The following is a 26927-nucleotide window of genomic DNA, read 5'->3' on the forward strand; positions in this document are numbered from 1 at the left end:
TCCCGGATATGTGGAGTCACTAGTATGTCTTAGTTACCGAGTATTTGGAGTCTCTAGTATGACTTGGTTCCCGGGTATGTGGAGCCACTAGCATGTCTTAGTTACCGAGTATTTGGAGTCTCTAGTATGACTTGGTTACAGAGTATGTGGAGTCACTAGTATGAATTAGTTACGGAGTATGTGGAGTCACTAGTATGTCTTAGTTATCGAGTATGTGGAGTCACTAGTATGACTTAGTTACGGAGTATGTGGAGTCACTAGTATGACTTAGTTACGGAGTATGTGGAGTCACTAGTATGACTTAGTGCCGAGTATGTGGAGTCCCTAGTATGTCTTAGTGACCGAGTATGTGGAGTCACTAGTATGTCTTAGTTACCGAGTATGTGGAGTCACTAGTGTGTCTTAGTGACCGAGTATGTGGAGTCTCTAGTATGTCTTAGTGACCGAGTATGTGGAGTCACTAGTATGACTTGGTTACCGAGTATGTGGTGTCTCTAGTATGTCTTACTGACCGAGTATGTGGAGTCTCTAATATGTCTTATTGACCGAGTATGTGGGACTCTAGTATGTCTTAGTGACCGAGTATGTGGAATCATTAGTATGTCTTAGTGACCGAGTATGTGGTGTCTCTAGTATGTCTTAGTGACCGAGTATGTGGAGTCTCTAGTATGTCTTAGTGACCGAGTATGTGTAGACACTAGTATGACTTAGCTACGGAGTATGTGTAGACACTAGTATGTCTTAGTGACCGAGTATGTGTAGACACTAGTATGTCTTAGTGACCGAGTATGTGGTGTCTCTAGTATGTCTTAGTGACCGAGTATGTGGAGTCTCTAGTATGTCTTAGTGACCGAGTATGTGGAATCACTAGTATGTCTTAGTGACCGAGTATGTGGTGTCTCTAGTATGTCTTAGTGACCGAGTATGTGTAGACACTAGTATGACTTAGCTACGGAGTATGTGGAGTCACTAGTATGTCTTAGTTACCGAGTATGTGGTGTCTCTAGTATGTCTTAGTGACCGAGTATGTGGAGTCACTAGTATGACCTAGTTACGGTGTATGTGGAGTCACTAGTATGTCTTAGTAACCGAGTATGTGGAGTCTCTAGTATGTCTTAGTAACCGAGTATGTGGAGTCACTAGTATGACTTAGTTACGGAGTATGTGGAGTCACTAGTATGTCTTAGTAACCGAGTATGTGGAGTCTCTAGTATGTCTTAGTAACCGAGTATGTGGAGTCACTAGTATGACTTAGTTACGGAGTATGTGGAGTCACTAGTATGACTTAGTTACGGAGTATGTGGAGTCAATAGTATGTCTTAGTTACGGAGTATGTGGAGTCAATAGTATGTCTTAGTAACCGAGTATGTGGAATCTCTAGTATGTCTTAGTTACCGAGTATGTGGAGTGTCTAGTGTGTCTTAGTTCCCGGGTATATGGAGTCACTAGTATGTCTTAGTTACCGAGTATGTGGAGTCTCTAGTATGTCTTAGTTACCGATTATGTGGAGTCACTAGTATGACTTAGTTACGGAGTATGTGGAGTCAGTAGTAAATACTAGCATATAGATGGAGTCAGAACTCATATAATTATTGTGTTTATAGTTAATGGTCATTCTTGATATACAGGATATTCTTTTTTGGCGAATGCCATTATTCAGAGTTGTCGGAGTGCGAATTAAGTTACTGGTTCCACGAGCAGTCACATTCAAATACATGTAGCATGTGACCTTGTATTTCCTTAAGTTAAAACTCTTTTCTTTCGTAAGACCAGCTAATTGTTATAATATCAAATAAAGAAATAAACTTGTTATCCTTGCAGGGTATGTTATAAACCCCCTATGATACGCACGGGCAGGGGACGAACGAACATGCAAGCGGTTCTGATACAATCACATTCCTTTTAGAACTAGTCTCCAACTAAAACAGGCATATTAAAATGCCAAATAGGGAGACAATCCAATTAACAAACCAAATATAGAAAGTAACTCCAGTTCAAATAAGAGGAGCGCCACTGGAGACTGGGAAAGAGCAAAAAATGCGTAGGAATAGAGGTTGTTGAGCAGATCAGGCTGATCGATATCATGTTATAATTTTAGCTTGTGCAACAGATTGACTCCTTTCCTGCTTCATTCATGTGGGCTAACGATTCCTACGAAAGTACGTTCACAAATGTGACGGTCGATCGGCTTTCTCAAGAACTTTCATGTCGAGTGCCTTTTAGTAATATTTCCTTTTCTGTAAACTCTTGAAACATTATCGAAATCACACTTCATGATATCATGAAAAACTTTATTACTTAAGCCACCGCAAAATTGCATAACAGTCGTAATCCTGGTCAATGTTTCAAGTTTTCATTCTATAATCGTCGGTTCATAATGCGTTTTGGTGTTGAGGAATTCATCGGGTACTATATACTAGTAGTTTAAACTGCAAATGACCTCAGCGTTCCCAATTCATGGTACGTCTAGCCTAGTTGACCGACAGCACAATGACAAAAATATTTAGCAGCATTAAAAGTTGTGACACACTGTTCATAGTTTAAATGACGCGGCATGCCTGGTAAGGCCTAAAAAAATAAGTCCGTTTCGGGTAACCCGACCTACCTATAAAAATGCGCTGACCTTAACTATTTTTTTCCGTTTCTGAGCAAAAAAATATTCGTTAGCGAATAGAGAGTTACGAAGTGCGGATAAATGCAGATTTTAATCAGAATTATTGTTTATATGATAAAACAAAGTCAGGCAATGACAGTAATGTAGGAAAGACTGCCATGTGCAAGAAAACACTCTGAACTTACGACAGATTTGAAAACAACAAATAAAAAAAAATCCCTACCTACCCTACCTAGAAATTTTGGGAAGGTTACCCTAAACAAACATTTTTTTTTTGGCCTAATCACATATTATTTAAAAGTTGTATAATTTTGGAATCATACCGCGACTGCATTTAATACATATAAGTATATATGCTATCCGTTTAGGTAATGAAGGCAATTCTTACTAGTGAAATGAAAGTAGTATGAAGTTGTATTAGTATGATATTATTAAAGTTGATATTTTATATTTAATAGGAGCGATTTCATGATTGCGAGTCACAAGAAAACTGGCTAACTACATCGATTATTATAGTCTAAACGACTGTTCTCAAGAACTCTGTACCTGTTGGTCAAATAGATTGACTCCCTACAATAAATCTAATAATACATAACATGGCGTTTCGTTACCTTTTTAATTTGGAGTTTAAGGAATTTAAGGAAGAAAACATTTCTGTGTTGAAAAATAACACGTGTTTAATAGTCAAACATTGCAATACTCTGTGTTTCTGCGATGCCGATGGTTATGATATTCCTTTCAAAATCTGCAACGACTCAGGAACTACCCAACAACAATTAAACCCAAAACAGACTCTATTACATGTAAAACATTCAAACCATTCCGGACACTTGTCACCCCGCTGGATTACCACGAATACCTTTTTAAACGATACTTCTGGTCATAAGTGTGGACTTTGAAGACCTATATTATTATCAGCAATACGTGTTCGTGATTTCAAAATCTGACTACCTGAGGACACGAATGTCGCAATGCCATATAAGGAGAACATGTTCATGATAACATATGTTGAAAATGGAACGAATGTGACACTACTGAAGTATTTACATGTACATTACACAATGTATGGTGTGACTATATTATCATCGTGTGAGATAAAAGGGAACGAAGGGTCAAATTTGTTTGTAAACAACAAGTGATAATGGACGAAGATTGCTAACATTTTATTTAGAGCGGCTCCTATCAGTCACTATGACCGACCTCCGTGTCAGCGAGAACTTTTATGGATGTCATTCAGGAAGACGTTTTGCCAAGCCATGGTACTACTTTCTTTATTGATCGTCTGAATAATGTCGTCTGCAAAATATGTATATTCGTATATTTGCAAAGTTGTGGGTCTATATGATGACTGAGTTTTAAAAGTATGAAAATACATGGAATCATAAGATATATTGCGAAATTGCTTATCTATTATAATTGACAGTTTTATCATGTTATCAAAAGTATGAAATCAGTCGTTATTTATTCTACAACATGCGGTAAAAAAAGGTCAGCCTTAGTTTGTGTTTAAGGTTGATGTTGAAACTAATTTATTGCCAGGTATCTCGTTTGTAACTACTGACCTAGATCACACTTTCTTTCATCATAAATGATATGTATGACGCAAATTACCAGCCACTTTTGGACAGATCGAGATACAAAATGAGGGAAATTGTTAACCAAAGCGCATAATAAATGTTAAAATAGGCATGGAATTAAATGAAATCAGCTGCCATTTTCTGAAGGAGATCCGTTGACATTTTAGGCGGTATTATCGGTACACCGGGTTCCATACATATAGCAAATTGGCTTCAGATTCTATACAAAAAGAAACAAACATCAATGACAGTATTATAACGAGGTTCATTTCAATATGGCAACAATACAAACATATTTTTTTCGGGAAGAGTAACGAAACCCTGTAGCAGATTTAACCTAGGGTAAGCGGGCATGGTTCCAAGATCTCCTAGATCCTTCGACACCCAACGTCAAATCATTTACGTATATGAAATATACAACAGAAATCTGACGTTATGGAATAGATAATAATATAACTTTAATTTTGAACAATATAATTAAGCTTGTTCAGATAGACAGAGTAAACATGTCTAAAAATAAATAAATAAGCGTGAGTTTACGTGGTCTATGACTGATATAACTCCTTTCGTATCTTGGTCGCCATTTATATAATTTATAAATCATGTTTTATTATATTCAGGCTGTGCAGGGTTGCTGCGACACCCCCGGTGTAGGTTGTGCCGGGTTGCTGTGGCAACTCGCGGTGAAGGTTGTGTCGGGTTGCTGTGACACATCGCTGTGTAGGTTGTGTCGGGTTGCTGTGACACATCGCTGTGTAGGTTGTGTCGGGTTGCTGTGACACATCGCTGTGTAGGCTGTGCCGGTTTGCTGTGACACCCCTCGGTGTAGGTTGTGTCGGGTTGCTGTGTGACACTTCGCGGTGTATGTTGTGTCGGGTTGCTGTGACACATCGCGGTGTAGATTATACCAGGCTGCTGTGATACCCGCCGGTGTAGGTTGTGCCGGGTTGCTGTGATCCCCGTGGTGTAGGTAGTGCCAGGTTGCTGTGTTACCGCGCGATGTAGGTTTTCACGGCTTGCTTTGACACCCCGCGGTGTAGGTAGTGCCAGGTTGCTGTGATACCCGCCGGTGTAGGTTGTGCCGGGTTGTTCTGACATCCCACGGTGAAGGTTGTGCCGAGTCGTTGTGGCACCCGACGATGTATGTTGTGCAAGACTGCTGTAAAACCCGACGGTGTAGGTTGTGCAAGACTGCTGTAAAACTCGACGGTGTAGGTTGTGCAAGACTGCTGTAAAACCCGACGGTGTAGGTTGTGCAAGACTGCTGTAAAACCCGACGGTGTAGGTTGTGCAAGACTGCTGTGTAACCCGACGGTGTAGGTTGTGCAGGGTTACTTTGGCACCCGACGGTGTAGGTTGTGCAGGGTTGCTGTGACCCCCGCGGTGTAGGTAGTGCCAGGTTGCTGTGTTACCGCGCGATGTAGATTTTCACGGCTTGCTTTGACACCCCGCGGTGAAAGTAGTGCCAGGTTGTTGTGACACCCCGCGGTGTAGGTTGTGCCGGGTTGCTGTGACACACTGCGCTGTAGGTTGTGCCTGGTTGTTCTGACTCATCGCGTTGTAGGTTTTGCCGGGTTGCTGTGACACCCGACGGTGTAGGTTATGCCGGGTTGCTACAACACCCCGAGGTGTAGGTCGTGTCGGTTTGCTGTGACAACCGACGGTGTAGGTTGTGCCGGGCTGCTGTGACACCCTGCACTGTAGGTTGTGCCGGGTTGCTACAACACCCCGAGGTGTAGGTTGTGCCGGGTTGCTGTGACAACCGACGGTGTATGTTGTGTCGGGTTGTTGCGGCACCCAGCTGTGTAGGTTGTGTCGGGTTGCTATGACAACCGGCGATGCAGGTTGCGCCGGTTTATTGTGTCACCCTGCGGTGAAGGTTATACCGGGTTACTATAACACTCGACGTTGTAGGTTGTGTCGAGTTTCTGTGACAACCGACGGTATAGGTTGTGCCGGGTTGTTGTGGCACCCAGCTGTGTAGGTTGTGCCGGGTTGCTATAACAACCGGAGATGTTGTACCGGGTTGCTACTACACGTACCTGCGGTGTAAATTGTGCCGGGTTGGTATGACACCCCGCGATGTAGGTTGTGCCTGGTTCTTGTAGCACCCCGCAGTGAATGTTATACCGGGTTACTATGACATTCGACGTTGTAGATTGTGTCGGGTTGCTGTGACAACCTACGGTTAATGTTGTGCCGGGCTGCTGTGACACCCCTCGGTGTAGGTAATGCCGGGTTGCTAGGACACCTGGTAGTGTATGTTGTGTCGGTTGCTGTTACGCCCGACGGTGTAGGTTGGTCATGGTTGATGTGACACCCGACGGTGTAGGTTGTGCCGGGTTGCTTGACATCCCGCGTTGTAGGTTGTTCCGGGCTGATGTGACACCCGACGGTATAGGTTGTGCCGGGTTGCTTTGACACCCCACGGTGTAGGTTGTGCCGGGTTGCTGTGACTCCCGATGGTGTAGGTTGTTCCGGGTTGATGTGACACCCGACGGTGTAGGTTGTGCCGGGTTGCTTGACATCCCGACGGTGTAGGTTGTGCCGGGTTGCTTGACATACCGCGGTGTAGGTTGTGCCGGGTTGCTTTGACATCCCGCGTTGTAGGTTGTGTCAGGTTGCTGTGACATCAATGGTTTTGGTTGGGCCGGTTTGCTTGACGAAAGACTTACAAACATTTTATTATGATTCCACACGAGAAGCTAGCCTTCACATAAATTGAACTTTGAATATGTTAAAACAGACGTATTTTAGTGTTTTCTTCCGCAATGAATGACACGGCCATGCGCAATGACACTGTACTTTAATCGGTTTTGTATTAATTGAAACTTGTGAATATGATGCTTTGGTTTGGTAAAATAGTTTTTTGTTGTTTTTTTTAAATATGCTGCTCTCTTTGATGTGTATTGATATCATTGAGGTTTGTTAATTCCTCGGCTACGGTTTAATTCTTCTGGTACTTAATAATATATATGTCGTGCTGAAATTTTAATTCGGGCGGTAACTTCAGTGATGTACGGAAAAGTGTTGTCTGCTCCATTTGTTTAGTGCAGTGTAACCGAAAATATGGAAGACACACCGCATGCCCAAGTGAAATTTTTCACCAAACAATCAAAGTTAGGATCTTATATGTTACAGAATATCACAAAAAATATATAAGTATTTTTAAATTACTGTTGTTTGTCCATTGTAATTTGTCATACATCGGAAGAGAATATAATAAATGTAGTAATACATTTTCGCGACCCCTACAACATATATATGTGGAAATCTTCCATTACATTTCCTTCTCTGCAGTCTATGAATAAGCATTTGGACGTAATTCAAGACTTCAGTATATTTCAATAATTCTGCATTCATCTTAATTTCGAGTTTGTTTTTAATCAAATGAAGCTGAATTGTAGTATTTAATTTGTAACTATGTTATTGACAACATCCAAATTGGGCAAAACTGACTTGTTACATGTAGAATATACATTTCTGAAGGAGAAAAAATAGTTTAAATCGTAGTTATATGTGTAAAGCTACACCGCTTTAAGTGTTTTAACAAAGTTTCATTGAAGTTTAGTGTAAATAAGCATGTTCATCACTGACACTGACACATAGGCCACACTGTTTCCGCTCTTGTATGTATATGATAATATGTATGCGCTTCCTTGAAAGGCAAGAACTTCAATTAAATGGACACTAATGGCGATGGCACAAACTGGTGCCAATATGCAGACAATGTCATACCTTTTTTTGAATCTAAATGAGCATGCTGTAAACAGGTTTCCCATTTCAATTTCATCATGGCAGTTCATAATTTGATTCTTATTTTTTCCAGATACTCAGTGCCAGACACACCGTTTTCTGTTCCTGTGACAGTTAATACTGGTGATCTGAGCTCCCTTATCAATGGACTTATCAAGGGTTAGTATGGAAAGCTTACTGTTTCATTAAAAGTTTCAACAACAGAAAAGAAAGATAAAATGAAACCCAAGGAAGGGAATATTTCAAAGAGGTGTTCAATCTAGATTTGATTTGTCCACTTTTTTTATTTAGCTTTTTAATTAATCTTCACAGACTTAAGTGGAAAAAGGCAGTATATTTAGCATACAAGTCTGGTTTTGAACAAGAATGGTTGAGGAGGAAACAGGTTATGATAAAATGGCAAAAAATTCAGGTGGATTTGTTCAGAAAGGCTGAAATTCAGGGGGAATTTGGTAGTATTCAGTGGTATTTTTTTAAAAGGTCTAAGTTGGCGAAATTTCAAAGTATTTTACGATGCAAGTACAAAAAAAAATGTATTCACATATATTTTGCTATGGAAACCTCTACAGCTTTAGCTGTAGCTTTTTCATTATACAGAATTATTTTATGTCATGATTTATCATAGTTTTATGATACACTGTCATGTCATAGTGTAATGCATTTGCAGAACAAAATATGTCAATGGAAAAATATGTTTTCGGGGCAATTCAATTTAATTTACCTTCCTCCAAAGTCTTTTGAAAAATTCAGCTTAATACTATCAGCTATGATGACGTTCACGCAATAAGAGAATGGAATAAAAAGAAGAAATATTAATTTCTTCCTTTTCCAAAATAGTAATATTTCTTTGCCTTTGATCATTAATACAAATTAACTGATCACTTGTTGTAAAAGTTTCCGTTTGGCATTTATCAAACCTTTTTTAAACAGTCATTTCACCCTTGTGGAGTTGTTTCTTTACATTCAGTTTCACTCACATACTGTGTTTTCACTTTGTCATTATTGCCCGAAGTAAAATCTCTCTCAAAAATTTTTAATTTATTTTTACTCCGGAGGATTTTGATCTCCCTGCGGGGGGTGGGGGGGATGTATAGAAATTCCAGGGGATTTTTCAACCCGTCTGGGGATAGGGCATGTATGCCTTGGTCAGACATAAAAAAAAATCATGATATGTAAAGAAACTTCATTCACTATGTGGAGTTCAATTGTCATTTATTTGTTGTTTTATGATTTTTTTTATTTTATTTAAAATAACTTTCTTCTAGAAAACGTAGACAAAGATGTAGACATAGACTTTGACTTCTTGATTGACGGCGAGTTCCTGAGAGTGAGCCTTGAGAAACACTTAGAGCAGAAAGAAGTTTCCACGGAAACAGTTGCTGAGTTAGAATATGTTGAGAGGCACCCAGCCCCTCGTCCTGAAGATTCACTTGACCATGATGACTGGGTCAGCTGTGTACATGCAGCAAACAACTGGTACATGTAGATTAACGTAGTTCTCAGTAACAATTTAATCACTATCAATTATACATATGAGATTTGTCAAAAAACACTTTTAATGTTTAACATTACCATAGAACCCTTTTGAAGGGTTTAACATGTAACTAATTTTGAAAAATTAGTGTGCATGATTGAAGAACATACTATTTGTGACAGTTGCATCAATATTTTCTGTAGCTCCTTTTTTCCCATAATTCTTATAAATAAAAGGCTTGTATAATAACATTTTTACAACACCGTTAAAATTTTGCTTTTCTGAGATGTCCTTTATTGTCCATAGATGTATTTATGACAAATTTAGGCTGTACCACTGTGTTCAACAGATGTTTACACAAATATATGTAAACATGTATCATTTAATGAATGTGATGAATGTTAAAATATAAAGATGGCAACGAGTACTCGATCGAACGTCCGAGTACTCGAGTACCAAATCGCTACTCGAGTACTCTGAAAAAAAAAGAAAAAAAATCTATAAAAATCACCAAATACACGATTTACAGACAAAATATCAGATCTGGTTAGTTGCCAAGAGGACAATTTACGGTCCCTCTAATCCCCACTGTGTACACAATTGACCTCAATCAATTAGTTGACAGTTGTTGTGATAGTTGCAAACTGTCAACAAAGGACCCCTATTTCAAATTAGCACTGATGTCAATTAGCTAAGTTTTGATAGCGGTACTTTCACCTATACAATCCTATTGCATACCAATTAGAGACCTTTCACCAAACAATGGACGCTAACGAGCGAAAGAGTATCGAGAATTGATTTCTTAATGGGCGTATTTTAACTATTTTTGCAATGATTATCACAATTGATTGGTTGATATTTTAAATCAAGAATTATGAATATTGATGAGGTTAACAAGAATTACACAGTACGAAAAACTATCATTTAAAAAATAATAATTTGTAGAGTAAACAACTGAACAACTGAACTTCGTATTGAATTTCGTGCACTATTTTTATATATGCTGTTAATTTTCGTTCATTGTAATTCTGATTGTTGTTCATTTCTGCAGTGCAAACTTGTATAAAATGAAACAAATAAGACAAATTAAAAGCCTGAAACAACATTTGTTTTCTTTTTATATAATTTTTTGTTAAAATACGTAATGAAAGTTTACTTTAAAGGTGAAAATGACCAATAATACGACCAACGCACAATATACGTCATTAACGATACATATATACACAATCTTGTCTTTGCGAACACATAATCAATTTTTCCGACTAATCGAGTACCCGAGTACTCGATCAAACGATTGTCCGAGTACTCGAGTATTAATTTTACTACTCGTTGCCATCCCTATTAAAAAATAATAATTCTTGAAGAGACAATTTCTGTTATTTTCCAGCATTTTAAGTGGAAGCTATGACAACACCCTGCACCTGTGGTCAGCCAAGGGTGACGCCTTACTTACCATTCCTGGTCATACACAACCTGTCAAGTGTGTTAAATGGATACAACATGGTAAATCAGAGTTCTCATTTCAAACTCTCATTGGGGGATCTCCTATTGTTGCTTTGCAAAATCCCAAAATTCTACCTTCAGTCATTGCTGAATTACCTCCCCTTCAACTTTAACCATATGCGTGATTAAGCCCTTCTCTTTCAGATTTATGTGTCTGCTGTTTAAACCGCCAATGATATTAATGATTTTAAAATCACTTTACACAAATCCTCTCAACATTGAACTTAAGTGTTGATGATTGTGTTTCTGTCCACAACAAACTCCTTTACCATTTTTAGCTCGACTATTCGAAGAATAAGGAGAGCTATACTACTCACCCTGGCGTCGGCGTTGGCGTCACACCTTGGTTAAGGTTTTGCATGTAAGCACCTTTAAGTCATTATCTCAGTCAATACATCAGTTATTGCATTGAAACTTTGGATATGTATTCCCAACTATCTTACATACTAAATTATTGAAGTTAGATAATAATTATTTAAATATAATGCAAATAATAGGCCTTTATTATTTGACTTAGAAATTCTGGTAAAGGTTTTGCGTGTAAGCAGACATAGGTTAATATCTCAGCAACTACTTGAGGTATTGCATTGATACTTGATACAATGGTACTCAATCATCCAACCTACTAAAATAACCAAGTTAGATAACTCTAGTTTGCATTTAATGCAAATAATTGCCCTCTATTATTTGACTTAGAAATTTTGGTTAAGGTTTTGCGTGTAAGCACACATAGGTTAATATCTCAGCAACTTCTTGAGGTATTGCATTGAGATTTTATACAATGGTAGTCAACCATCCAGCCTACTTAATTAACCAAGTTAGGTAACTCTAATTTGCATTTAATGCAAAATAATTGCCCTTTATTATTTGAATTAGAAATTCTGGTTAAGGTTTTGCATGTAACCACATTTAAGTCAATATCTCAGCAAATATATCATGTATTGCATTGAAACATTAGATATGTATTCCCAGATAACACTTTTTTGAATATAATGCTAATTATGGGCCTTTATTATTTGACTTAGACATTCTGGTTAAGGTTTTGCATGTAAGCACAAGTAGGTTATTATCTCAGTAATTACTGGATGGATTGCATTGAGACTTTATACAATGGTACTCAACCATTCAATCTACTTAAATAACCAAGTAAGATAACTCCAGTTTGCATTAAATTAAAATAATGGCCCCTTTTTATTCTACATAGAAATTCTGGTTAAGGTTTTGCATGTAACAACTTAAGTCAATACCTCAGCAAATACATCATGTATTGCATTGAAACTTTACACACAGGCTCCGAACTATTTAACCTTCTTATTAAATCAAGTAAGATAACTCTATCTTTCATAATATATAATTTTTGCCCCTTTTTTATGGGACTTAGAAATTCTGGTTAAGGTCTTGCATGTCAGCACACATAGGATAATATCTCAGCAACTATTTGATGTATTGCATTGAGACTTTATACAATGGTATTCAACCACCCAACTTAATTGAATAACCAAGTTAGATAACTGTTTTTTGCAAATAATGGCGCTTTATTATTAGACTTAGAAATTCTCGTTAAAATTTTGCATGGAACCACATTTATGTTAATATCTCCGCACGCCATGTATTGCATTGAAATCTAATCTAACAGTGATCCATGCATGTTTCGCCTAAACGTTTCAATCCTTACATTGAAAAGCGGCGGAATAGTTGAGCACGCTGTCTCTGTGACAGCTCTTGTTTTTTGTATAACCATGTTTTTTTCCAATTTGTCCTTTTTTTCCAAACTAGTACCATGTCTGGACATATACATGGTTTCTAAAGATAGCCTAGTTATATAATCTGTTTTCTGCATCATGAAATGACGCTTCATTTGTTGCATTGTTACACAGGTGCTGTAAAAAGACTTGACCTGATTGATAAATAATTTTTAAATGGCTTTTATAAAAAAGAAAAAAAACAACTAGATAATCTGGGAAGTCAATCAAATTTGAAAAGGCAAACATCTATAAATTTTCATACATAGTCATAGCACAATTAACAATGTAACTCATATTCATTTGACCCATGGGTGCTACTGCCAAGATATTGAACAATTTTATCGGACAGGCCTTTATCTGTTCATAAGATAGAGTAACAGCAGGATAGAAATGCATCTGATTCCTTTTCAAAAGAAAACTTTTTTGCCATTATATTAAACTTAGTTTTAAGCAGCTGGAGCCCAGCATGGGCTGTGGACTAGTATCAGCTTACAGGTGTGTTGTACACTTATGAACTTAAGTGCAGATATGTAGATACAAAATGCATTTAGTAAACCATATGCAGATCCAGGAAAGTCGAGCAGTTTTCTGTCGGGATCACATGACCAGACTGTGTTGCTATGGCAATGGGATGAGGGGAAGCGAGAGGTAGACTGTGTCCACTGTTGTCGAGGTCATGCTGCCAGTGTTGACTGTATTGCTGTAAACCAGTCAGGGGACAAGGTTAGGACTGTCAGAAATGAATTTTTATGCCCCCGAAAGTGGGCATATTAAAATCGCACCATCCGTCTGTCCGTCCTTCCGTCCGTCAGTGTGTATGGCTAAAATAACTTGCCACATGTGTTCGGCATACCAAGACGACATAACGCGTGTAAGAACCGTGTCCCTACCTCTAAGGTCAAGGTCACACTTAGGTGTTTATTCACAATGGAATGCTGCATATTAGGACATAGAGTATAGGTTGTCGTGTCCGGACTGTAACTTTCCCTTGTATGGGCAGATTTTGAAATAACTTGCCACATGTGTTCGGCATACTAAGACAACATGTCGCGTGCAAGAACCGTGTCCCTACCTCTTAGGTCAAGGTCACACTTAGTGTTTATTCACAATGGAATGCTGCATATAAGGACAGAGTATAGGTTGTCGTGTCCGGGCTGTAACTTCCCCTTGAATGGACAGATTTTAAAATAACTTGCCACATGTGTTTGACATACCAAGACGACGTGTCGCGTGCAAGAACCGTGTCCCTACCTCTAAGGTCAAGGTCACACTTAGGTGTTTATTCACAATGGAGTGCTGCATATAAGGACATAGAGTATAGGTTGTCGTGTCTGGGCTGTAACTTTCCTTTGTATGGACAGATTTTAAAATAACTTGCCACATGTGTTCAACATGTCAAGACAACGTGTCGGGTGCAAGACCCGTGTCCCTACCTCTTAGGTCAAGGTCACACTTAGTGTTTATTCACAATGGAGTGCTGCATATAAGGACAAAGAGTATAGGTTGTCGTGTCCGGGCAGTAACTTTCCTTGTATGGACAAATTTTAAAATAACTTGCCACATGTGTTCCACATACCAAGACGACGTGTCATGTGCTAGACCCTTGTCCTTATCTCTAAGGTCAAGGTCACACTTAGTGTTTATTCACTATGTAGTGCTGCATATAAGGACATAGAGTATAGGTTGTCGTGTCCGGGCTGTAACTTCCCCTTGAATGGACAGATTTTAAAATAACTTGCCACATGTGTTTGACATACCAAGACGACGTGTCGCGTGCAAGAACCGTGTCCCTACCTCTAAGGTCAAGGTCACACTTAGGTGTTTATTCACAATGGAGTGCTGCATATAAGGACATAGAGTATAGGTTGTCGTGTCTGGGCTGTAACTTTCCTTTGTATGGACAGATTTTAAAATAACTTGCCACATGTGTTCAACATACCAAGACAACGTGTTGGGTGCAAGACCTGTGTCCCTACCTCTTAGGTCAAGGTCACACTTAGTGTTTATTCACAATGGAGTGCTGCATATAAGGACAAAGAGTATAGGATGTCGTGTCCGGGCTGTAACTTTCCTTTTATGGACAAAATTTTAAAATAACTTGCCACATGTGTTCACATACCAAGACGACGTGTCATGTGCAAGACCCTTGTCCTTATCTCTAAGGTCAAGGTCACACTTAGTGTTTATTCACTATGTAGTGCTGCATATAAGGACATAGAGTATAGGTTGTCGTGTCTGGGCTGTAACTTTCCCTTGTATGGATAGATTTTAAAATAACTGGCTACATTTGTTCCACATACCAAGACGATGGGTCGCGTGCAAGACCCATGTCCTTACCTCTAAGGTCAAGGTCACACTTAGGTGTATATTCACAATGGAATGCAGCATATATAAGGACATAGAGTATAAGTTGTAGTGTCCGGGCTGTAAAGGTTGTCAAGTATGGATGATATTTTTTTATCTTCACAGGCAATTTAAAATAACTTGCCATATGTATTTGACACGTAAAGGCGAGATCAAATTTTCATGTACTGACCTTGTTCATAGGTCAATGTCACATTCGGGGGCATTCGTCACATACTGTGACAGCTCTTGTTTATGTTCAGAGGCATTTTGAAATAACTTGCCATATGTATTTGACAGGTAAAGGCAAGATCAACTTTTCATGTACTGACCTTGTTCATAGGTCAATGTCACATTTGGGGGCATTCGTCACATACTGCGACAGCTCTTGTTTGAGTGTTGAAACTATACAGATAGTAAGGGAAAACATGTTGCATCTAAAATGTACCTTAAAACTAAAGGAAGTATTCCTAGTTGATATGTAATGGATATTGACAAAAAATAAATAGGAAAAAATTGCACTTATGTAAGTCTTACCATAATAAATGTACCCTGTCTTTTTGCAGTTTTGCTCTGGTTCTTGGGACAAAATGTTGAAGATGTGGTCCGCAGGTATGGTTTGTTCTTAGTGTTAATTTTACCTTATGGATAACATGTAATTGTTGGCAAATAATATGTTAGATTTTTGCCGAATGTCTCGTAATATCTTATTAATATGTGTAACAGGTTGAAGTATTGCATTTTATGAAGCCAAATTACTGAATTAAACTTGATTTTATCAACCAAAACATAGCTTATCATTATTAAAACAATTTCAATAAACGTCTCAAAACAATTAAAAAGAAGACAAAATACACATATAAATAAAAACAGAAATAGGTAGCTTAGCTTGATCCTATCATAAGCAAGAGTTGAGTTGAGTTGAGCAACCTACAGGTGAGATTTTTCTAAAAGTTGCAGCTTGGTAAATATGAAACTTGAACTTGTAAATGCCCATTGTTATAAATAAGGAGGAAAGTCTGGTCTCTTGTTTCAAATTACTATAATGAGCACATTATGATTACCATTATTGTAGGCTTACAGAATATTAGTTATTCTGATTTCTCAAATCCAGTACAATAGATTTGGTCTATACATTTCAAATATTGATGAGTAAAATTAGGGTACTCATACATTTAAAGTTCAATATCTAACTATTTTTTTGTCATAATTACTTTCCATTGTTTATCTTGAAAAATGATCCGCATCTGGTATAAATTACGGATAATTGTTATTGCAGCAGAATGCAAACAGAGAATTACACTTAAACTCAGCCATTATCTTACTATCCTGAGCATGTTTAGTGAGAGGAGAAAAGAGGTACCACATTGTCAGCGGATAGCTTTAGTAAAATCAAAAGTGAGTAGGACATTGCAATGCTAATACCATGATCTTGAATACATCCTTAGTTAAACACATTTCAGTGATAGACAGAACCGAGGAATCTCCTAGTGACGATGAAGACAAACCAGCTAAGAAAAAGAAGACGAGTGGCCCCAAAGTTCAGACCCGGGTGCCTATTCTAACCCTGTCAGGGCACACAGAGGCGGTATCAGGAGTCACCTGGCTCGGGGACCAGGAAGTGTGCACAGCCTCATGGGACCACACCCTGCGACTATGGGACCTGGAGAAGGCAGAACAGAAATCTACAATGGTCTGTGTTTGATTTTAAAGTTGGTTTGTGATTTGTTCTCATATTTGTGTTTTTCATAAAAGTATTCTCTATTGTTTTAGCCTTGGTGTTGGCATCGTCATGTGTTTGTCAACTGAGAATAACAGATATGTGTTTTCATCTGCTTGCAGTGTTATTTATCTTTACTTACTCTCTATTAACCAGAAGACCATTACTCTATCCATGTTTACTAGTTCCAAAGACATTCAGGGGCATTCATATTTCTGCTTTCATAACGTTTGGAGTGATACTGTTAAATAACTTTAGAATGCTTTAACCTCAAATAGGATGTGAATTTAGTATGTAGCAAAAACAAATTTAACGATGTTTGTTTTTGATTAAATAATGGTGTGACAATTTTAAACCTCTGTTTCTCACTAAATTGCTGTTTGTTTCAGCAATGTTTCTCACTAACTGGCTGTTTGTTTCAGCAATGTTTCTCACTATCTTGCTGTGTCAGCAATGTTTCTCAATAACTGGCTGCTTGTTTCAGCAATGTTTCTCACTAACTGGCTGCTTGTTTCAGCAATGTTTCTCACTAACTGGCTGCTTGTTTCAGCAATGTTTCTCACTAACTGGCTGCTGGTTTCAGCAATGTTTCTCACTAGCTGGCTGCTTGTTTCAGCAATGTTTCTCACTAACTGGCTGCTTGTTTCAGCAATGTTTCTCACTAACTGGATGCCTGTTTCAGTAATGTTTCTCACTAACTGGCTGCTTGTGTCAGCAATGTTTCTCACTAACTGGCTGTTTGTTTCAGCAAGGGAACAAGGTATTCCTGTCTGTTTCCTACTCTCCTGCCAATGGGCTTCTGGTCACAGGTTCGGCAGACCGACATGTGCGCTTATGGGACCCAAGATGTTCAGGTATTAAAATTATGTTGTTTGCCACTTTTAGCTTGATTATAGTATGAAGAGTATGGAGAGCTATACTACTCACCCTAGTATCGGCGTCAGACCTTGGTTAAGGTTTTGCATATATTAAAGCACCTTTAAGTCATTATCTCAGTAAATACATCATTTATTGCATTGAAACTTTGGATTTGTGTTCCCAACTACATGTATCTAACATACTAAAGGAATGAAGTTAGGTAACACTTATATGGATATAATACAAATAATGGGCCTTTATTATTTGACTTAAGAAATTCTGGTTAAGGTTTTGTATGTTAGCACACGTAGGTTAATATCTCATCAACTTCTTGATGTATTGCATTGAGACCTAATACAATGGTACTCAACAATCCAACCTATTTAATTAGCCAAGTGAGATAACTCTAGTTTGCATTTTATGCAAATAATTGCCCTTTATTATTTGACTTAGAAATTCTTGTTGAGGTATGCATATTAGCACACATAGGTTAATATCTCAGCAACTACTTGATGTATTGCATTGAGACTTTATAAAAAGGTTCTCGACCACCCAACTTACTTGAATAACCAAGTTTGATAACTGTATTTTGCAAATAATGGCCATTTATTATTGGAATTTTGAATGTAACCTTATTTATGTTAATATCTCAGCAATTACATCATATATTGCAATGAAATATGATCTAATTTTACAGTGATCCATGCATGTTTTGCCAAAACTTTTCAACCCTTAAAAGCGGCGGAATAGTCAAGCGCGCCATCTCTCTGACAGCTCTTGTTTTCTTTCCAAGTGTTTTTGTAGGCTGATTTGACCTGACTTAAACACTGATACTGTCATTACAGCTTACCTCGCATGAGCCTACTCATACCTGTATGACTGAGATCACAAGTGTCATGGATACTGTTTACATTCTTTTAATGGGACATGTATAGCAGTTTATATAATGGAAAAAATACTGTAGTAAATTCACAATTCTATGGCATAACATCTCTATTTTTACAATCCAAAGGCCTCTGGTCACATTCACGAAAAAGTAGGGTTTTACAGACTCTTTTTTCATCGAAAACTGGGTTATAAGAATGAGGATGTCGTAAGGCGGACAGGCATTCCTCAAACATTTGTTTCCGCCCAATAATTTCAGTAAACATTGAGGGATTGTGATAAAACTTGGTGTATAGGTAGCAAAGATGAATTTACATACATGTATAAATTTAAAATTGCACATTTGAATTGTGAGCCTCAAACTCTGAATGAAGGTGTTCATGAATATGGGCCCAGATATCTGGATAATGTGGATAACTGTAGCAATGAATGCATTATATGAGAGTGTTTATTATCAGATTGAACGTTCTGCTTAGTAAAGAAAAATGTTTGTGTTGAGTGAAATTATTGCTGAAAAAATAAATAAATTGGAACTCTTGTAGTCATCTTAAAGACATTTATAAGTAAAGTTTTAAGTTAATAACCCATTGCTTACATGTATCATACTTCCTACTTGTTACAGATGGGTCGATAGTGAAGAGCACCTACACGTCCCACCAGGGCTGGGTGTCCAGTGTGGCTTGGTCGCCCACCAACCGACACCAGTTCATCTCTGGCTCATACGACAACCTCATGAAACTCTGGGACCAAAGAAGGTAACAGTTTGCAGCTTGATTAATTTGTTAAAGATTGAATGTTCCTTTATGTAGCTCCATCACTGGAAGGAAACGTTTGGCAGTGTAATGATTTTGAGTTTGAAGGTATTGCAACAGGAGCGCGAATATTGGTAACTGACTTAAGCCTTCCTTAGTGGACAGCCATAAAATGATGTAGACCTTAGAACAGCCTCCTTTAGGGAAGAAAACAGTACTGGTTTTAAATATGCCTGCTAGGTATGAATAAAGCCAAGGATTTAATCAAGGGCTGTTTGGAAAATAATACTCTGACAGGGTAATTGCGTTTGAATACCATTTCTCTCTCCAAGTTTACTAGTTACAAAGACATGTTGCTTTCATAATGTAGTGATATTGTAAAATTACTGTAGAATACTTGAAGCTCAAACATGATGTGAATTTAGTACAAAGAGAAAAACAGTTTTACAATGTTTGCTTTTGATAAAATTATGGTGGAACAATTAAAAACCTCTTGAAATTGACCAAAATCATGAAATGGTGGGAAAAAATTGCGATAATAAAACAATCGACAGTGTTATATGTCATAATAAATGTGGTGTGCTTCTCCTGTGCATTTGTAAAGACTTTTATGTTTTCAGCCCTAAGGCCCCCCTCTATAATCTGGTTGGCCACACTGACAAGATCTTGGCTGTTGATTGGTCGATACCAAGCATGTTGCTGTCAGGAGGGGCTGACAATCAGCTGAAGATATTCCAGTATGAGGATGTGGCTGGCAAGAAATCTTGAGGAATGACTTGTGTTATAATAAATTTTCAACTTGATCTTGTTAAGTTCTGTTCACATTTTTAGAATAACAAATACCTGCAATGTGTCAAACATCTATGTTAGTTTTGCGTTATATGAAAAGAGGTATCTTATCTTCTATCTTCAAATAGGAATACTTAAGCCCTGAATTTGAGATGCATTGGGCAAATGAATGATGTTCCATTCTTTTAGTAGGCTGCAATGTTCCAGATTTGGCTGATGCGATAAGTAATCAGTATCGCTTAGTGATGGGCCGATTAGGGGGTATAATCGATTAACGGCTAGAAAAGCCCAACCGATTCCGATAATCGATTGTGTTTTCTCCGAGTTGATAGCGAGTACGAATACTCGCAGGTACGAACGAAGATTTCCGAATGGGAAATAACTCTGAAAGCATGCAAAATGGCCGCTCTAACAGACGGCAATAGAGAGTCGGAGATATTTAATCATCCAGGATCCAAAACTAAGTCTTATGTATGGAAGGTCTTTGGATTTCAAAAGATCGCCCTGAATTTGTCACCGACGAAGGACAATTTGAATATGAACATCGCCATTTGTCGTCTTTGTAAAAAGACTTACAAAAACACCGGTTAGTTGAATCTTTTGAAATTTCCCGTCCAGTATTTTAATGTCAGGCTTCAGCATTATATTTTGGAACTCAAGAGCTGTGTTTGTGTAATCATCATTAATGTTTTGCTAATATATTGTCCCCACTTTAATAGAAAGAACGTGTGCCTGTCCGAAAGTTTAAAGTATCCGAAATATCAGACATGATTAATGCTTAACGGTTAAAACCGAAGTATGCCGGCAAATGGTCAGCCAATGAAGCGTTAGTATTTCGTTGCAGTTATCCAATGAAAATTGATTTTAGTATTTCGTTGCAGTTATCCAATGAAAATTGATTTAACATCGTACAGTTAGGCACAACTGTCAATATGGCGGCTCCCATTGCGTCAAAAAATAAGTTTGAAAGAATTAGCAAAACTTTGATAGATTTTCGTATTTTATAACGGTATGTCCGATTGAATCTATCTGTTGACAAAGAGACAAAAATGCTGTGACATTTCTATATCCATTATTATGTAATATCGGTGGAAAGAACTTAGTTTTTTATGCAACTTGATTTTTTCAGTGACATTCAATGTACATGTTAAAGTGTAAAACAGTTTTTTATGTGAATAATGCTGTTGTTTGTACTAAATATCTAGAAAAAAATTATTATAAATAAGTTGTAAACTGTCTTTGTGTTTAAATTTGTTGTTTGTTTTAAACGGGATGTTTTTTCATAAATAAAAAGTATCAAACTTGAGATGTAAGGGTGTAAAAAGAGCATGTATATAAAGCAGAATCAAGTACGTAAAGGTCTTATAAAGTTACGGCATAAACAATAAAGAATGTAAACATAAACAATAAACAAAGTGTTACTTTGTACCACTTAAGTATTGTAATGTTTCTAAGTTTTGCAAGTTAAGTGAAAATGTGTTAATTACTTTGAAGTAGTTTGCCAAGCTTGAAATGTTTTGTATTTTGCCAAACAATTCAGTTTGTTGCATTTGTACAGAGATATTTACTTTTAGTCTGTTTCAAAGTTCTAGTTTTAGTAGTTTAAGCTGTAGATGTTATGTTACTGAATTCCTAATAAATTAAAAGAAATGTGTCATTTCTAAAAGATGTCAGTTGATTCATTCTAGCTTCTCTTAAAATCAAATAGTAATTTTTTGGTAGTAATATTATAATGTCTGCCTAGCAACAAGCAGTAGGAACATGGTGCAACTTATCACTAACGTAACCATTACAATAATATTACCAAAAAATGACTATTTTCTTCCAGACAATCACAGTTTTATCATCCAGAGAAACTAAATATTTGTACTTCCTTGCTGTATGCTAGATATGTACATTGTTACAGAGGTATATACCACTATAATACCAGTCAGTTCTCACAAATGCCAGCTATGTATACACCAGATTGTAATTTAAGTTCTTTACTTTTTCAAAAGATCATCAGAATTTAAGTAAAACAGTCACTTTTAAGACATAAATATCTGAATAGAAAATTATGAAAATAAATAACATTTAACCGATTATTTTTCCGATATATCGCATCGGTTTGCTAACCGATTCCAACCGATAATCAGTTGCAGTTCTCCAACCGATATCCCATCACTAGATACTATCGCTAAAGTTAAGTGTCATTAACATGTTAATTACCTGATCTCTCAACAGTTTAACAAAGTATCCTTCTTTAGTAGCACCTTTAATGTTTTTGTTAGATGTGGGTCCAAACATTTAAAGCAGGGAGGACATACTTTTATTTGTTGTCACGTCTCTAAAGAAACATCTACCATTTCCTATTATTATTGTGTGAAATCTGATGCCTCAGCATGTTTTGCAGGGCCTCTTTTTCAGTTGGATTTTGGCAAATTGCAGTGAAATGCAGACCCTGCAACCAGGCTGTCATCAAGAAATACAACATGTATACCAATAAAGTATGGAAATATTTAGTTTCTAGTTTGGGTCTATTTTTCGCACACTTGGACAGTTCGGGGACATTTGCATTTGTTGTACCAAGCTTTTTGACTGCCTTTTTCTGACGTTTTTAGCTCGACTATTCGAAGAACAGGTGGGCTATACTACTCGCCCCAGCGTCGGCATCCGGTTAAAGTTTTAGGCATGTTGGGATTTTCACTTATAAGTTAATACCTTTCATTCAATTGAGTTAATACTTCACACAGTTGTTCAGGGCCATCACATGATGAGGTTAGATAACTCCATATTATTCTTTACACAGATTATGGCCCCTGATTGACTGAAACTTGGGTTAAAGTTTTGGGCAGGTTGGGATATTTATATATAACTTCTATACCCTTTATTCAATTGACTTAATACTTCAAACAGTTGTTCAGGACCATCACACAATGAGGTTACATAACTCCATATTATCCTTAATACAAGTTATGGCCCCTGATTGACTTAGGTTAACGTTTTAGGGCAGGTTAAAGTTTTAGGGCAAGTTTGGATTTTCACTTAAAACTCCAATACCATTCAATCAATTGACTTAATACTTCACACAGTTGTTCAGAGCCATCACATAATGATGTTAGATAACTCCATATTATCTTTTATACAAATTATGGCCCCCGATTGACTATGGAACTCGGGTTAAAGTATTAGTGCAGGTTGGGATATTTATTAATAACTTCTATACCCTTCATTCAATTGACTTAATACTTGACACAATTGTTCAGGACCATCACCCAATGAGGTTACATAACTCCATATCCTTAATACAAGTTATGGCCCCTGATTGACTTCGGTTAAAGTTTTAGACAAGAAAAAGTTAGGTTAAGTTGGGATTTTAATAAAAAAAACTTCTATACCTTTCATTCAATGCACTACATAAAATTCAAAATTATTTACGACCATCTTACAACAAGAAACATAACTCCATTTTAACCCTAAATACAAATTATGTCCCTTGAATATTTTTTTTTCTTTTGACAGGCACATTTTTACATTCTTAACCAGTTTTTTACTAAGGGAAAACAAGAAGGGCTATACTATAAGGCCCTTGAATTTTTTATTATTATTTTTTTTATTTTATTTTAATTTCTTTTCAAAGGCATATTTGTTTATTCTTTACCACATTTTCATAATGGGAAATAAAGTTATTTGAATTACTTCGAGTCATTTTTCAGGTGGTGGGAGGGCAGCATCAAAGTCACCATATGTATTGAATAATTTTAGGTAGGTTTGACATAAATAGACCAAACTTGGTAGTATTACATTGTTATTGTATTCACTTCTAAGTCAAAGCGAAATGGTTCAGACTCGAACTGTTGTTTGTTGCATGTATATGGAAGAGATGGACCCATTTGTGGTAAATATACTTAATGTAGTGATCACAGTTGAAGTCTCCCATTTAATATAATGACATTCTGAGCAATAACCAATTGAGGCGCAGCTTGAATAACATATTTTTCCAGGTTCTTCGAAGTTCTTTCGGCTACCGAGATTGCATACCGAATATATGGGTAACCATTGGATTTTCAGCTGACATATTAGTTGACGGTCAACTCATTTCGTAATCCATCAGCTGGATACCATTACACAAAATGACATTCGGCATATAGTTAACTATATGCTAATGCGAATGCAACAGGCAAAAGTAATAACTATACATTATTCAACAAGCGCTATAATGTATAAATGAGGCATATATAACAAGTGCGAATACTCGAAACAGGACTTTTAACTGGACAAAGAATCGCAACCTGTGCATAATTCACTCCGATCTAGCAATAGTAATGCACCTTGACTTAGTAAACGGATCTACAAATACGGTAGTTATGCCCCCTTTTGAAAAAAGTGGGGTATATTGTTTTGCACATGTCGGTCGGTCGGTCGGTCTGTCTGTCTGTCGGTCGGTCGGTCGGAATACCAAATGGTTTCCGATCAATAACTTGAGAACGCTTTGACCGAGGGACCTCATACTTGGTATGTGTATTGGTCATCACCAGCAGATGAACCCTATTGATTTTGAGGTCAGTGGGTCAAAGGTCAAGGTCAGTGTGACCTTTACATGAAAAACGGTTTCCGATCAATAACTTGAGAACGCTTTGACCCAGGAACCTCATACTTGGTAGGTGTATTGGTCATGACCAGCAGATGAACCCTATTGATTTTGAGGTCAGTGGGTCAAAGGTCAAGGTCAGTGTGACCTTAACATGAAAAACGGTTTCCGATCAATAACTTGAGAACGCTTTGACCCAGGGACCTCATACTAGGTAGGCTTATTGGTCATGACCAGCAGATGAACCCTATTGATTTTGAGGTCAGTGGGTCAAAGGTCAAGGTCAGTGTGACCTTTACATGAAAAACGGTTTCCGATCAATAACTTGAGAACGCTTTGACCCAGGAACCTCATACTTGGTAGGTGTATTGGTCATGACCAGCAGATGAACCCTATTGATTTTGAGGTCAAAGGTCAAGGTCAGTGTGACCTTAACATGAAAAACGGTTTCCGATCAATAACTTGAGAACGCTTTGACCCAGGGACCTCATACTAGGTAGGCTTATTGGTCATGACCAGCAGATGAACCCTATTGATTTTGAGGTCAGTGGGTCAAAGGTCAAGGTCAGTGTGACTGTAAGCTGAAAAAAGGTTTTCTGATTGTCCATATTTTATTTTCTTATATAGTAGACAGTAGAAATTTATATGTCACTAAATGCATGAGTTGAAGTATCAGTTTTCAGTGAACATCTAGTTTAATTATGCCCCCCTTCGAAGCAGAGGGGTTATATAATTGCTTTGCACATGTCGGTCGGTCTGTTGGAAGACCAAAGCTTGTCCGAGTGATAACTCAACAATTCCCGGACCTATGGTCATCAAACTTGACATGAAGATTAGGTATGACCAGTAGATGACCTGCCTCATATGCATCCAATGACAAATCAGCTGTCATTTCAGTCCATGCATATTTCATTCAATTGTCCAAATATTTCTGGCAACTTGGCGCTCAGGGGGCATAATGTTTGACAAACATCTCTTGTTTATAACTAGACACTATAGGAATATTGGTCAACATGGAACGATGTTTTATATGCTCTTTCAATCGGTCTAACAATGGCTATGCATTAGATGACAATGAAGTAAAATCTTAATGATTACGAATGGTGTTAGTGAGCTTCGCGAACGCTCCCTTCTTAAGGATTAAGATTTTAATTCAGGTCATCTTACTGACTTACAATACAACCTTATTGAAACTCAAAACCTGACATATGGAATGTGTATGAATAAGTGTCAATAGGTGGACCTTTAAACACCCGCGAAAAGTGAAATTCTTGATAAGTAAGCCTAGTTTTTCATGATTTCTTATCTGCAATTCATTAGCTGAAAATGTAGGTTGTATTTTAGGGCTCAAATGGGCCTAAATTCAGTGTCACACCAAAAGTGTCGGTGTCCTTTTGACATATTTCTACATATTTCAGTCACTGATCTCAGGGAGTATTTTCTCGGAAAATGTTTCTTTGCCCCTAATGCGATGGGGCTTAATTTTTTAACATTCGTAAACCATTCAAAACTGCAGTTAAACAACTTCTGTCATCAAACATAGTATACTAATGTACTGGTTAAAACCCGTCCATAAACTGCATTTAACTTGCCGATGTAGCGCGTTTATTTCAAACATTTTCAATTTGTGCCATAAAGTACATTGCTTGAGTTTGTATCTACTTGAATGCATTTTCCTGACAAAGAGTTGGCGTTGGTAAATACTATATCAAACACGAATTTGAAATACTTCGGATATTTATAAATAATAATGCCTAAATACATATTCATAATACAAAAAAGTAAATATTGTTTGTTTTCGATACTTTGTGAACTTGCTTTGAATGCGTAGACAATGATCCTGACACCCTCTTACATGAGTATTTGAACAGTTTAACCAACTCTATGACATGTCAATAATGGAAAGTAAACACTACCATTGTACGGTCTGTTTAAAGTAACTAAGTTTCACCACACTTTGTCAGCTACTAAATAAACATACTTTCAACTGAATATTTTATGAAAAGAATGTCGAAGTCGCTCTTGTTGTAAAGGGCAGGTGATCAATGGCGGGATGTCGAACTCGTGTCGTCACCGATGTTAAAAAATCATCGAAAAAAATGAATATTGACAGAATGTCTCCGCGATGGCTAGATTTCAAGAAAAAAATTGTAAAGAGTCTAGCAAGAAAACTATGAAATATTTGTTGTGTTTAATAATACCTTTGCCTTGTCGCATATCTACCGTGTCCTGTAGCTAAAATAATGAGCGATCAGGGATACTTTTTTTATTTTGACATTTCTTATGTATCCCTGTCACGAGTCTGCCATAGTAAAAACAAAAAATCGGCAAAAGACTCGTT

The 26927-nt window shown here is 37.4% G+C and overlaps 2 protein-coding genes across 2 annotated transcripts; one reads left to right on the forward strand and one right to left on the reverse strand.

Annotated features, from left to right (window-relative positions):
• Positions 1 to 4791: 4791 nt before the first annotated feature.
• On the reverse strand, positions 4792 to 6789 carry LOC128226213 (uncharacterized). Its single transcript, XM_052936105.1, has 2 exons — positions 6378 to 6789; positions 4792 to 5594 (listed from the first exon to the last, which is right to left on the reverse strand). The coding sequence occupies exons 1-2, from the start codon at positions 6787 to 6789 to the stop codon at positions 4792 to 4794; spliced, it is 1215 nt and encodes a 404-aa protein (XP_052792065.1).
• Positions 6790 to 7242: 453 nt separating this feature from the next.
• LOC128229347 (ribosome biogenesis protein WDR12 homolog) lies at positions 7243 to 20030 on the forward strand. The gene is made up of 10 exons (XM_052941215.1): positions 7243 to 7310; positions 8021 to 8106; positions 9213 to 9423; positions 10809 to 10924; positions 13235 to 13392; positions 15579 to 15624; positions 16476 to 16705; positions 17481 to 17586; positions 19098 to 19230; positions 19848 to 20030. The coding sequence occupies exons 1-10, from the start codon at positions 7261 to 7263 to the stop codon at positions 19993 to 19995; spliced, it is 1284 nt and encodes a 427-aa protein (XP_052797175.1). The 5' UTR covers positions 7243 to 7260; the 3' UTR covers positions 19996 to 20030.
• Positions 20031 to 26927: the final 6897 nt, after the last annotated feature.

Source organism: Mya arenaria, chromosome 3 (genome assembly GCF_026914265.1).
Source record: "Mya arenaria isolate MELC-2E11 chromosome 3, ASM2691426v1".
NCBI classification, from domain to species: Eukaryota; Metazoa; Mollusca; class Bivalvia; order Myida; family Myidae; genus Mya; species Mya arenaria.

What these genes read in the sequence shown, in the direction of transcription:
- LOC128226213 (XM_052936105.1), bottom strand. Translation starts at nt 6,789, where the DNA reads ATGTCAAAGCAACCCGGCACAACCTACACCGCGGTATGTCAAGCAACC. An exon ending in AGCCCGGCACAACATTAACC is followed by an intron (nt 5,595 to 6,377) that starts GTAGGTTGTCAC and finishes GCGGTAACACAG; the next exon opens with CAACCTGGCACTACCTACAC.
- LOC128229347 (XM_052941215.1), top strand. Translation starts at nt 7,261, where the DNA reads ATGGAAGACACACCGCATGCCCAAGTGAAATTTTTCACCAAACAATCA. An exon ending in GTTGAAGATGTGGTCCGCAG is followed by an intron (nt 15,625 to 16,475) that starts GTATGGTTTGTT and finishes AACACATTTCAG; the next exon opens with TGATAGACAGAACCGAGGAA. An exon ending in AAACTCTGGGACCAAAGAAG is followed by an intron (nt 19,231 to 19,847) that starts GTAACAGTTTGC and finishes TTATGTTTTCAG; the next exon opens with CCCTAAGGCCCCCCTCTATA.